Source organism: Cyanistes caeruleus, chromosome 18 (genome assembly GCF_971803275.1).
Source record: "Cyanistes caeruleus chromosome 18, bCyaCae1.hap1.1, whole genome shotgun sequence".
In the NCBI taxonomy this organism is placed as follows: domain Eukaryota; kingdom Metazoa; phylum Chordata; class Aves; order Passeriformes; family Paridae; genus Cyanistes; species Cyanistes caeruleus.
Genome location: NC_141718.1, coordinates 3,369,277 through 3,382,208, shown reverse-complemented (window position 1 = coordinate 3,382,208; position 12,932 = coordinate 3,369,277). Strand labels below are relative to the sequence as shown.

At 43.0% G+C, this 12,932-nt stretch overlaps 1 protein-coding gene across 1 annotated transcript in view; it reads left to right on the top strand.

Annotated features, from left to right (window-relative positions):
• Window positions 1-2,451: 2,451 nt before the first annotated feature.
• PPP1CC (protein phosphatase 1 catalytic subunit gamma) overlaps window positions 2,452-12,932 on the top strand; it is a 16,048-nt gene continuing 5,567 nt past the window's right edge. The window contains exons 1-2 of the mRNA XM_086855447.1: window positions 2,452-3,710; window positions 12,573-12,704. Coding sequence (XP_086711573.1) covers window positions 3,656-3,710; window positions 12,573-12,704 — 187 coding nt within the window. The 5' untranslated portion in view covers window positions 2,452-3,655. The remainder of the gene's footprint in view (window positions 3,711-12,572; window positions 12,705-12,932) is intronic.

Genomic DNA, 12,932 nt, shown 5'->3' with positions numbered 1-12,932 from the left:
TTCTGCACAAGGTTTGAGTCCTTGGAGAGCCCCAAGGCGAAGCTGGAGGCTCAGGAGCAGCCACCAGCCCCGAGCTCCTCGCCGAGTTCCACACAGGAATGTGTAGGATCCACAAGTTTTGTTGCTGGAGGGAGATCGTGGCACTGTGTGTTTTGTAAATAAAACATGACACTAAGAAAACTCCTGCGTGTGCGTCATCAGCTCCCTTCGGAACAGGACACGGACCCTTCCATCTCCAGATCAGCCTCACAGCTTGTTCCAGCTGCTCCTCTTTTGTCTGGCAAATCAGCACCATCCACCCCCAAAACCCTGCTGAAATTTGGGGGTTAGCAAAATATTTTAGGCATGAAAAGCAAGAGGTGTGCATGAGGCTTTATCTTGATTGTAACACCAGGCAAGCTGGGTGCAAACAGTAGGAGTTATGAAAACATTGGAATCCTGGCTGCAGAGCGAGCTAGGAAAAATAACACCTGACCCACAAGTCACCCATTCTTGTTTTGGCAGTGTTTGAAGAGCCGGTGTAGATCTTTGTTTGAAATGTACACAAACACATTGAATTTCACGGGCTTAGCAAATATGTAATCTAAAAGTGTGGGTGCCTTACATTCCTCAGGATCCACCTACAAACAGGGATAAAGCGGGGAATATTTAATTATTTGTTGCACATATATACATGTATGTATGTGTACATGGTGTAAATATGTATTATATTGTACTCACAGTACATGCATGTATATGCATATATATATATATTTATACAGATGTACAGAACAATACTGAAATCCTATTTTCCTTCTATATGTAGGTGGGTATTATATATATAATTTATATATTCTTAAACTTAACCAGCTTATGAGCAACGATACAATAATAAAGCAACATATGCAAGGGAGAGCAAGGACAAACCAGTGGGGAAAGTTATTTTACACAGAGGCTTCCAATGAATGAGACCAAAGTGGTGACTTGTGGAATTTCAAGGGGGGAAAGGAAGAAAAGACCTAGAGGTCTCAGAACTGTGAGCTGTGAGTGATTTGTGCTGAACAAATTGTTCATCAGCGTGTATTTAGCTACTAGGAAAGTAGGAAAAAATCTGTAGACAAATTGAAAGGAGGGGTGGAGATGTTGCTATATGAAGCGTAAGCTTCAAAATTATGGAATGGTTCAGGCCCATGTGCAGAGTTTAAGGACAAAGGGATTTCCCTGATTGTTCCCTCTCTGGAAATAAATTTGCTCCTCCTCTAGAAATAAATCATTGTTGTGAGCAACATTGGAGAACAAAACAGTTTCACAATATTTATAACACCTTGGCTGGGTCCCTTTTCTAATCAGGGTGTGGGGCAAGACTGGTTATTTCCTGCAGAGAAAAGCTACCTTATTAAAGAGATAATTTTGTGATGGCATTTTAATATAACTCTTGCTCTCCACAGACTTTACTGATAAGGAAGGATCCTTTTTTTTCATGAGAATGAGAAAGACCCTCTGCAAAAATCCAGCTCCTTCAGAACAGGACACCAAGTGTTGGCAGCTGCTGTTGAGATTTGGAGCTGGAACAAGGCGAGCTGGTTATCAAAGTGATGACGAGGCCTCGACAGATTCACCTTTATCTGTCATTTCTCTTCTTTCCTCCAGGCTACGCCTCTTTTGACAAGAATTGTCAGTGCTTTGGACCTTGGCTGATACGGTTCAGCAAGTGAGACAGATTCTTTGCCCTGACCTTCTTTTGAAGGGCCGGTTCTGTCCTTTCAGAAGAACAGAGTTTCCAAGTGAATTCCCAAGCAATCTCCTGGGTTGCACCTGGGTTGCTAAGCTCTTCCCATCCATTCCATTTCCCAGAGCGTTAACAGGAGCAGAAAGGACTCAACATCCCACTAAAGGTGCTCAGATCCCCAAAGGACTTTCCCCTGGAGAGGGAACTGAAGGGTGAGATGAGATGAAGATATTTTCAGAAATTAAAACAAGGCCAGGAAGGGCTCCTCTGGAAACACAGGACAAATTTTCCTTGTTAAATAATTCAGCTAAGTCCAAGAGAACAACTCACCCTGCAGAATTAGGAAGGATTTGAAAGAGAAAGAAAGCATTTGGTGCAAGAGCCGGAGGGGGCCGTTCCCCGAGAAGGTGCAGCACAAAAATAGATGTAAATCTGCAAAGGCTGTCACGTTGAAGTAAATCTGAAGTAACTCTATTGTTTTCCATGGGGTTACTTTGGGTTTACACCAGCGTGACTAAGATTAGCGTATCAGCTTGGGCGTGTTCCATACGATAAGTGTTCGCTCGGGGAAGCAGAGCGTTGAGGCTGCACTTGCAAGGGGCTGGAGCCTGTGTTTCAGGTAGACTCTGCATCCTCTTATCTCCTTCCTCCCGCACACCTGAGGTGTGCTGAGACTGCAAGTCCTTTGCTTTATCACCTGCATGAATCCGAACTCTGCTCCGGCCCCACCACGGCAATGAGCCATAATGAATATTGTATAACTGCCGGCAGGAGGAATCCAACAGGATAGTGGGGGCAATCCATGCAGGGAAGGGAGGGGAGGAGGAAGGAGCTTGACACAGCCAGCCCCGCAAATTAAAGTAGGAGTAAATAAAGCAATTAAACAATATTCAGCCCGAGATGAGGACTGAACAGTGGGAAAGGTTCGCACAGCCCATCTCTTGGACAAACACCATCCAGTAGCCAAGCTGCAGCTACATATGGAATAATAGAAGTGTGAAATAAAGTAGCGAGATGCTTTTGAATGAGGAGGTTAATTCCTTCATCCTCCAGGACTTGAAAGTGCTGTATGTTTGTTTCTTGAAGGATTTGCAGGTGCAGAGCCACGTGTCTGAAGGTGCTCTGGAGCTGAGGGGCTGCTCAGGACACGTTGCCTCAACCCGTGAGGCAGAGGCGGCTCAGCGTGAGGTGAAGGACATGAGAGCTGTGCTCCCCCAGCCCCAAAGTGGGGTGAACAGCCCCAAAATCCCACCTGAAACCATTATCTCCCTCACATTTGGGTATGTGGGGCCATCATCACAGTGGGGCAACAACATGAAGGCCATGGTAACTCTTTCCCGTTCCCTGCAGACCCCAGTCTGCAGGAGCCCTACAAGGCACCTTTTCCCACAGAAGGGGTGATCAGACATTGGTACGGGCTGCACTGGGAGGTGCTGGAGTCCCTGCCCCTGGAAGCGCTCAAGGAACCACTGAATGTGGCACTTGGTGCCATGACCTAGGTGACATAATGGTTTTTGCTTATAGGCTGGACTCCGCGATCCCGGAGGCCTTTTCCAACCTATTGTATTCTGGGACTCTGTGACCGCCACCATTGGTTCCGCCGCTCTGCGACTGTCGCGACACCGGGAGGCGGCAGCGCCGCACTACTTCCCGTCCCGGGAGCGGAAGGAGCCCGCAAGCGAAGCCATCTCACCCCGCCCTCTTCCCGCCCGGCCCATGAAGGGTTTCCGACGGACCGCGTCGCGCTCGTGGTATCCGTGCGCCAGGCGAGCCCGCTGAGGGGACGGCGGCCATTTTGTTCAGTGCTGGCTCTGTGCTGAGGGGGCGGGGGGGCAGAGAGAGCGAGGGAAGGCGCAGAACAGGAAAGGGCAGAACGAGGAGCGGTGTCGGGCCGGCCAAGCCGCGAGCGGAGCGGCGGGGAGGGCTCCGCCCGGCCGCTGAGAGGCGATGGCGGATATCGACAAGCTGAACATCGACAGCATCATCCAGCGGCTGCTGGAGGGTGAGGGTCGGGGACGGCGCGGTTGGGGGGGCGGCGGGGCCGATGCGCCGCGTCCCGCCCGCCCGGCGGGGTCTGAGGGGGCACCAAAATGGAGGGGCGTGAGGCGCTTTGTCTGCCTGGGGTCGCCGCCGCCGCCTCCCCGCCTGGCTCGGCCCCACAGCCCCAACTTTCCCCTCAGCCCGCGTGTTTCCGAGGCGTTTCTGCATTTTGATCGCCCGGTGCAATGCTGGGACCAGCCGGCTGCCCTCTTCTCCCCTGCCGTTCTGAGGGGATGCTTAATCTAGTCGTATGTTCGAATGAAGGGATGTTTAATTTAGTAGTATTTTGGTAGGAAGGTCATTTAAAAAGCCTGGGATGCCTTTCACGCATACACATGGGATCAGTGCATGGCTGGGTAGTCGTGGGGCTCTGGAAATAAGACTCAGCGTGTTTGAAGAGTGTTTGAGGCAGCTTTTCAGCAAGTCGGGAGGAGACTGTCATGGGTTTCAGTGTATGCTGGGTTTAGCTTTGATTAGCTGCTTGCATTAAAGCTGCCACAGGATTTTGGCTCTTAATTCGTAACATATGGTGGGTTTTTAGGTGTGAATAGAGGGTTGGGGTTTGGTGTTTCAGACAGTCTGAAAAAGGGCTTATTGTCTGCTGTTCTGGTGCTTTGAGGTGAAAAGAGTTGCCTGTGAGTTTGTAAAGCAAAGGAAAACCTGGAAGTTGCAGGAGGTGTCTCCAGCATCATCCCTTCACTTGCAGGGATCAGCACTGGACTGGGCTTTACTGATTTTTAGGGCAAAAGACTGAGAAGTTGCCAGTAACAAATTCACTACCAGGCATCAAGGAAAACTATAATTGTTCAGAGAAGGAAGCTATCCTTAATCCAACTTCATTTCACGTGTGTCAGGACAGGCATCTCATCTGGACTTACTGTTGAAAAGCTTGGTCAGGGATTTAACTTTTTTCCATTTGGCACAAAGTCAGCTGAAATCTTGCTGAGAAAAATGATGAAGAAATGTCTTTTCTTACACACTTTGCTTTTTACAGGATTTTGCTTGTGTAATGCTTGGATAGCAAAAGGTCAGGCAGAGGAACAGAAATTCTACTCTAGAAATCAATGGGAGTTAAAAAATCCTGTAGATGAATTATGGGATTATTGAAGAAGTAAAAGTAAATGGAGTTTTTCCTCTGATCCGGTTTGGGTTTTGCCTGTTACCAATTTAAACCACCCTGGTTTCAATTATTTAAAGACTTCCCTTCATAAAGTTAGACCAGGATTTTCCTGAAAATCTAGTAATACGACTTGTAAATGTCAGGTCTCGTATGTCATATGGTTGGTGACATATTAATACATGCTCAGTTTAACTGCAGGTATTAGTTACAGTTCTTACTGATTTCCCCTAGTGTAACTAATGCAATATTTTCAAAGTGTAAATTTTAATTTTTAAAAGCATGGGTTAGACCTTTCCTAGAAAGAAATGTGATTTCTCTGTGTAAAGTTTCAAAAAGTAGTAAGATGTACTATGTCAGTATGTTCTGCTCTTACTCAGTTTATATCAGCATTAGATGTTTGGAGCAGATAAGAGTTCATAAATCAGATTTCAGAAGGTTTACTGACCTCTTTTAAGAGGTGCTTCATGCAATTACAGATGTTACCTGAGGTTGCATCAGCTGCCAGAACTGAAATTAATATTTTTTTTTCATTATTAATAATGCAGCTGGGATTTTGGATTCCTTGAGGCACTGATTGTCTTTCAGTATTTAAACCAATTACTGGTGTTAGCAACCTGTTTTAGTGCTTTATTTGTTGGTTATTAAATGTCTGTTCTAAGCATCTTTGCCAGACAGAGAGTAATGACTGACCTTTTTGAGTGTCATTTTTATACCTTTTTTTTTCCCTAAAATATTGCTGCATTTTAGCACACATTGCATTTTAGATTTAGAGCAAACAAATGATTGTTTTTCAGTGCAGTTCTGGTAGAACAAGTGCATAATGTTAGCTACACAAAGTGGTGTGCCCGTGAGCTTTGTGTCAATACCCCTTCAGACAAGGCTGCACACAGATTAAAATCATATTCAGGCATGAAAACACTGCAAAATCTGGTTTAATAATCAGCTCACAAACTGAATTGCCCAAATCCTTGTGCAAGCTGTAATTTTAGAGCAATTTGGTATTCCATTATAGCTCTCTTTAAACTTTAAATACTTACACATTTTTATAGCAGTTAACTTAGGTGATTTTGCTACTAAAATTAAAAGGGTTTGAGCAGGGGGGCTTAGCCCTTTCTAAAGGTAACAAACCCCAGTACTAAGGAGATTCTTGATGAAATACTGGAAATCAGTGAGCAGATACAATTAGGTATTTCTTTTATCATATACCCTAGCATTGCCCTGTTGGTAGAAGCAGTGAACCAAGTCTAATGGTTGAGGTAAAGTGAAGGGTGAATAATAAATTTCTCTTGCTTTTGTCTTTAATGCAGGATATTAATAATGTATTTGTGAGGGATTTTAGTTGCTTTCTATCCTGACTCCTCTGCTCAACTGACATTATTCCTACTTTTCCCCCAAATAGTGATGTTCTCCCACCCACATTAGGCTATTTAGGTGAAGTTATTAACTTGTTCTTTAAAAGGCCTAGAAATACATTCTTCAGCTTCTCATTCTAAGGTAAATGTTTGGTCTTCCTTGCTCCATATGTTTATAGTACAGAACCTTTTGGCGTTGAAATGTCACGAAAACCCATTTTCCAGTAGCATTGTTCTCAACCTTGGAAAGCCATTCAGGGAAAACATTGAAAATACTGACTTTTTTTGCTGTAATTGAATTCATATTTTCTCCCTTTACTGATGAGGGTTGTGTCCTGCTAGGAGCAATTTCCTGAGTACAGCTTGTCTGACTTTGTGGCTTTCAGTAACTGTAATATCCACGAGAATAAGACTTGTAGTAAGTAACAGTATCCTGCACTGAATATTGAAGTGTTTTTAAGTGTCTTTGATATTGCATAGAGGTTCAGATATTGATGGAACTAATTCAACTTTCTGAGGAATAAGAGGGGTCAAACATGAGAGCAAATTAGGCCTTTTCTAGCAAGGTTACTGAAGGCAGCAACTGCAGCTGAGTGTGCTGAGTCAAAAATGCCAAGAGACAAGAAGATGCTGAAAAACTCCTTGTAAGATAAAAAAAATCAGTGGCACCTGTATGGTCTTGGAAAGGGTTCCAGGAAATGGCAGAATTCCTGCTTGCCTCAGTAAAGAATGAGTGACAAATCCCAAGACTCCCTGAGTGTGAGCGTGGCTTCCTTTCTGTGTCATGTCAGATGGAGTTTCTATAACTTGAGCTCCTTATCCATTTCCTTCATCTCATGTGCTGGCAGCTTTTCCAGATAAGTAGGGTCTGGTTTGGAGCTCACAGTCACCTATTTAGAAAACAGGACTGAAGTGTATTAGTCTTGCCATGGTAACAATAAATAATGGGTGAAATAACAATTTCAACATACTTAAGTGACCCAAGTTGAAATCTGTTTCTGCAAAACTCTCCTGTGCTGCATCCTCTGCAGGCACTGTTAAGAGAAAATTGAATAATGAATGGAGGCTACTTTGGATAAAGCCACATGAGGCTACAATGGTGGTAGCCATTCTGAAAGCTGCAATCCTGGCTAGTGCACTAAAATCAGCAAAAAGACTCTTAAATCCTTAAACATTTCTGTTTATACACCCACAGATTTCTATTCCCAGTAAAGCCTGTTGTAGAGATGTCAAGGAGATATTCTCTCTTAATTTGCTTTAAATGGGGAAAGATTATCATCTACTTATTAAAAATAGTTGAGCTAAAGAGCACGGATAAGATTTTTCTCACCACAGAGATGTTTTCTCCCAAAAGCAGTCCTGTAATTCTTTTTTTCACCTTTCTGCTAAATGCATTAATTGGGACTACAGGTTACTTGCCCTTTAGCTTCCTTTACTGTGGTAAGAGTGATTCTCAGAGATGTTAATCTCAAATGTCTCATTTACTCATGGATGAGCTGGGATGCTGTGATGGAGTTTCTCATGGACAAGCAACATTTTTTGACCTCAAACCATACAATTTTCGCTAGTTTGTGTAGCTTGATGTTGTTTCCTGCTGTGGTGCAGCAGTTTCTAAGAGTGGGAAATAGAAACTCTTCATTCCCAAGACCAGCAGCATTAGATTCTCATCAATGCCATGGGTTCAGATAAGTCTGTTAAATTCTGTGCCTGTTGCTGTCAGTGAAGTGGAGGAATTTGTCCCCTCTGTTTGTGAGCAGTGCGAGTACCTGTTGCTCCTCACCTGTCTGCAGTGTGGAAATATGTTACAAGAGAAAAAGCTTGTAGTCACACAGAATCTTCCATTTGATAACGCTGCTGTGAACTTTTGACATAATAGAAAGCAGATGAGAACTTTTCAGAGCTTTGTGCACTGAGAAGATGCTTTTCCATTTCAGTTTTGAATTTGAAGCGATCTGATGAAAGCTGGTAGTGCCTGCAGTAAAGTAAAACCTTTTTTACATCAACCACTTTCAAGTTATTTATTCCCTTTGTGCCTGTGGTGCAAAACTGACTGTGAAACTGTCATCGGGAACTGCTAAAAACTAGATTAAAACCAACCTGAAGTATTTTTGGAAATGTCACTATGATTGCAGACATCTTAACGTAAAATGTGGTGAAACTGAGAGACTTGTTTAATAAGCCAGAAAAATGAACTGACCTGTAGATAGACTATTTTTCTTTAAACATTTTCTGTAGGAGAACTTGATTCTCACACTTCAGTTGACAGTGTTTCAGCTGCTTCTTTTAATGCAATACTGAATGGAAATGAGATGTTTGGATCACTGCAATTTCTGGCATTTTTGAACTTCCTGCTATTTTCGAATACTTCTCTAAGTATCTGTCCCTTTCATATTAACCTTGACTGACGTAAAGGACTGTATGGCACCAAAGTGAGGATTGGAAAATGCTGAGGGTGGGTTGGAAAGTGGGAGTCTGTTGTACTCTGCATGCATATGGTCTCAGACTGTTGTACATTCTGCATCCCCCAGCTCCTGACCCATTTATCCCTCCCAGGGAAATGTAGAATAGTTCTCAATGTCAGGCAGTCTTCTGACTCCTGGCAGCTGCAGCAACACTTTGTACTTGCTGTTTGCTTGCTCCAGAATGACAGGGTGCCTCAAGTTCTTGTTCTTCTTCCTTTTCCTTCCTTTCCCCCTCTGCTGGGCACCTGTCACACTGCACTGTTTATAATACACTCATTTTGGAGTTGGTATCTTCTGTTTCCATCAGTTTCTCCCGGTCTTGGAAATCAACGATAATTGTAATAGTGTTCAGAGCAGCCCCTGCAGAGATCATCCAGGATCCAGGGAGGGATTTTTTCTATAGTCATTTCCATCTAGTGGAGAGGTTTTTTTTTTTACAACTTCTGGTATTCATACAGTAAGAAAAGTCTTACCTGTTAGAAGACTGCCCAGAATGGACACTGAAATTCAGAGAATAATTTATAGAGAAATTATTTCTAAGAACAGGAGCATCTCTGCTTAAAGAGGGTGGGAACATTCTGCTGTCTGGAAATGCTGCAGCAGCATGTTCAGACACAAGTAAAATACCACTTGAAATGGACTGAGGTTTTTTTCCCCAAATGATTAATCTCTAGCTTGTTCCACTGTCAGTTCCAGGCTGTCATTTTTGAGAGGTTATTTTTTATGCATTGAAAGGGCAAATGTGCCTGTACAGTACTATCGAGCTGCTCTTTTGCCTTCATGACCAAGCTGTCAATTAGTATTATACTGTCTGATCTCCACAAGCTGCTTTGTTTTGGTCCAAAGTGGAGAAACAAACTGTAAACACAACATATTTTTCATAGTGTACTATTTTTGCCTTTCTTAGAAGGACTAAGTAACTTGAAGACCCAGAAAAACCTTTTAAGAAGTCATTAAGACTGAATATCCTGCATATCTGTGCCAGCTCTTTCATTGTGGATGAAAAAATCCTTGCACTAAAAATACGGATTCCTCAAACCAAGATGCACTGCTGCATTTTTGGTTCTTCTGAAGCCAAACTCACTTTTGTTTTCCCAGCTTTTCAGGACGTACAGGTTAATGTCACAAGAAATTGAACATGCTCGTCCCCTCTGTCCGGGCTCTGTGTTGGACAAAGCAGTGAGAATGTCACTGGCAGGCAGAGCTGAACCAATTTTTCCTGTTCTTTCATCCATGGGGTCTGTCTTAGTGAGTTTTGCAAGTGCAGCAAAGCATCATTTCATTTTGTCAAGGTTTTCTACCGGCAGTGACTAAAACTGTGTGAGGATTATACCAGTTCAATAAAAATCTATTGGAAAAACCTAGAAAACCTATGTCTGAAACAGTGTTCAGATCTTCATTTAATCTTGAGCAAAAATGAGTGCACATGTTTATTCATGAGCTTTAGTGATTCAGTGCATTGCATAGTCTTTATAATATTTTGTACTTTTTAATTTATGGATGTAAAGTACAGAGTTTGGTTTTGGTAATTTCTAAGAAGACCAAATCATGGCAAATTAGATTTTTGGCTTCACAGAAAACTAAATACAAGTATTTTGTATTGTCTCAAAAACAAAACAAAACAAAAAGATGAATTGTAAAATCTACGATTAAGTGACCATCCATTTTATATTTACAATTCAGCCAGTTTATCACTTAATTCTAAAAATTTCTGTTCTTTATTGCTTCTGGATATTTGGCATTTTGAGTAACTTGCTTGTTGCTCAGGAATCTTTGGAAAATTACTGTATGGATGAAAAAATTACTGTGTGGATGAAAAGCCTCATTTGTGATAAACTGCTGTGACAAAGATTTAACTTCCATTTACATGCTTCATTACTTCTGAGATTTTAATGAAAGACATGAAGTGCAGTGGTAATTCCAGTGTTGGCATGTAATGTCAGTGGTGAGTGATAACACGTGGGCAGTGAGGAACAGAGGAGCAGGTAGAGCTTGAAAGAGAACACTGTTAAAGCCGTGACTTTTGACCTACAGTAATGTCACTGTGAGCATGCACTGTGATCTGAGCTTGAGTTTGGTTCTGAAGGTTGTTTGAGGAAAGGCAGTGTGGTTTAAGGCAGTGTCAGTGGTTCTGCAGGGCAGGCAGTGCCACCCTGATGGGAGTCTCCGGGAGTCAGCGTGCAGGGAGGGATTGCTGTGGCACTAACACTGCGAGTGCTGGCAGAGATCACATCCAGTGTCATGGATTTCGTGGCTGTTACACAGTCATTATTTTATTCGTGGTCTAGATAAAGGTGCACTCTCACTAAGCAGTGTTTTCTGTGCTTGATCAGAGGCCTGTGGAAAAGTCAGAAGCTTCTGTGCTAGTGAGAAATTGGAACACAACTGTTTTTTGTTCTTGCTATTCCTAAGATTTGCCTCGAGCACCCCCAGCCTTTCCCACTGCAGTTCTCACTTGGCTTCATACAGCGCGAGGCCCACAGCGATGGCAGAGATTTGAGTCATCTGGAGCTTTCGGATTTCTCACTCCGAGGTTAAACAGTAGCAAAGGATTTAGACTGAAGTGGTAGCTAGCTACTAAGTTATTCAGGACTTCAGGAAGATAATACTGCGTAGGTTCTTGTGTTTGAAAGGATTCAGGCTTGTTGCTTGCTTTTTTTGCAATTAAAGACCAGACCTTTTTGGATAAGGGCATAGATTCTTCAGTCTCAATGCCATAGAGTTTCTCACAGTAAGCCACCTAACCTGGCAGCCTTAGCAGCGGAGGGGTTTTGTTTCTGGAGGTGTTGGCAGAGCATTTCCACCCATCTGTGACCCAAGTTCTCTGTGTTTGGGCTTTTGATGCAGCTGAACCAATGGGTTACATTGTGAAAGATAACTGCTGCGCTTACTTCTTTTTTTCTTTAGCCATATCACTGTTACGTGTTGTCACTGGTTTTCACACCGAACAAAAATATAGGTTTCACCAGTAATGGCATACTCATAATTTTTTTTAATCCAGTCTTAACCCATAAATGCTGTTGTGTGCAATTTGGGCCGTAGTTACAGCTGCTGCTGTAGAAATGTTCTTTGTATTTCTGAACAACAGAAAGAGGAGTGTGGAACTTGTTCAGGACAGGTTGATGTCCTTGTCCAGAGCAGGAAGGAAAGCTTTAATGGATGTTAAAGGAACAGTCATGAATTGTTGCACTGGGGGAGATTGAAGCAGTGATGGTGTGAAGGATAGAAGTTGGGAGGGGGAAATGCTTTGGGGCTGGGAGATTGGTCTCCTACTGGCTCTTCTCTTACCCTGCTCAAAGGCAGTGACAATGGCAGCTGTTTTGTCATCATGATCCAAAACTATTTCCTTACTGATAGTCCTTGCCTTCCAGTCATGTGCGTATTTTTCTTCCCTGTTTTCCAACTGCAGTGTAGAAGAGGCCAGTACAGGATTTATTGGTGCTGCAGTCTTGTTTAGGTACTGTCTTGGGCAAGGTGATTTGCTGGTTTAGGGAAACTTGCACATTTGTCGGTGACTGGGTGGCAGACGGCCTTTGCTCAAGTTCAGAGAGCTTCCAGAGAACAAGCACGTTACTGCTTCACTAAAAAATAACATGTAAATAGTCACATGGTCCAAGATGGGGTTTATAACTGAATAGAACTAAACTGATGCTATTTAAAATGTGACATTTTTAACGGGGGAAGTGTTGAGCCGTGAATTCTGTTAAATGAAAGTAACATACGACTGGAACAGAACACATTCCCCTTTCCCTGGCACTGCCATTTCACCCCAGTACACCGATCCTACCCTGGTATCTCCTCATTCAGTGCTGCTCTGGCATTTAGTCAGGCTCTTAAAGTAACACCAGGGATGTTGCTGGTTTTGATAACTGACTTCTGACTTCTGACAGTGCGAGGATCAAAACCAGGCAAAAACGTCCAACTTCAAGAGAATGAAATTAGAGGACTGTGCTTGAAATCCAGAGAAATCTTCCTGAGTCAGCCTATTCTACTAGAACTTGAAGCTCCACTGAAAATCTGTGGTGAGTACTGTGAGTTTTGGTTTGATCTTGGGGGAGGTGTCAGCTAAATGCAGACCTTAAGCAGAGAACAAGTACCAGATGCTACTTTCACTTACTGACAGTGAAATTAATAAATAATTGTAGCAAAAGGTAAAATAAAAACCTTGCTGGGTGTATAGGGCTGAGGAGTGGAGAGGGGGGTAATATGTGGGAGTTGTATTTGGGACCAAAATAATTCAAACACAAAAC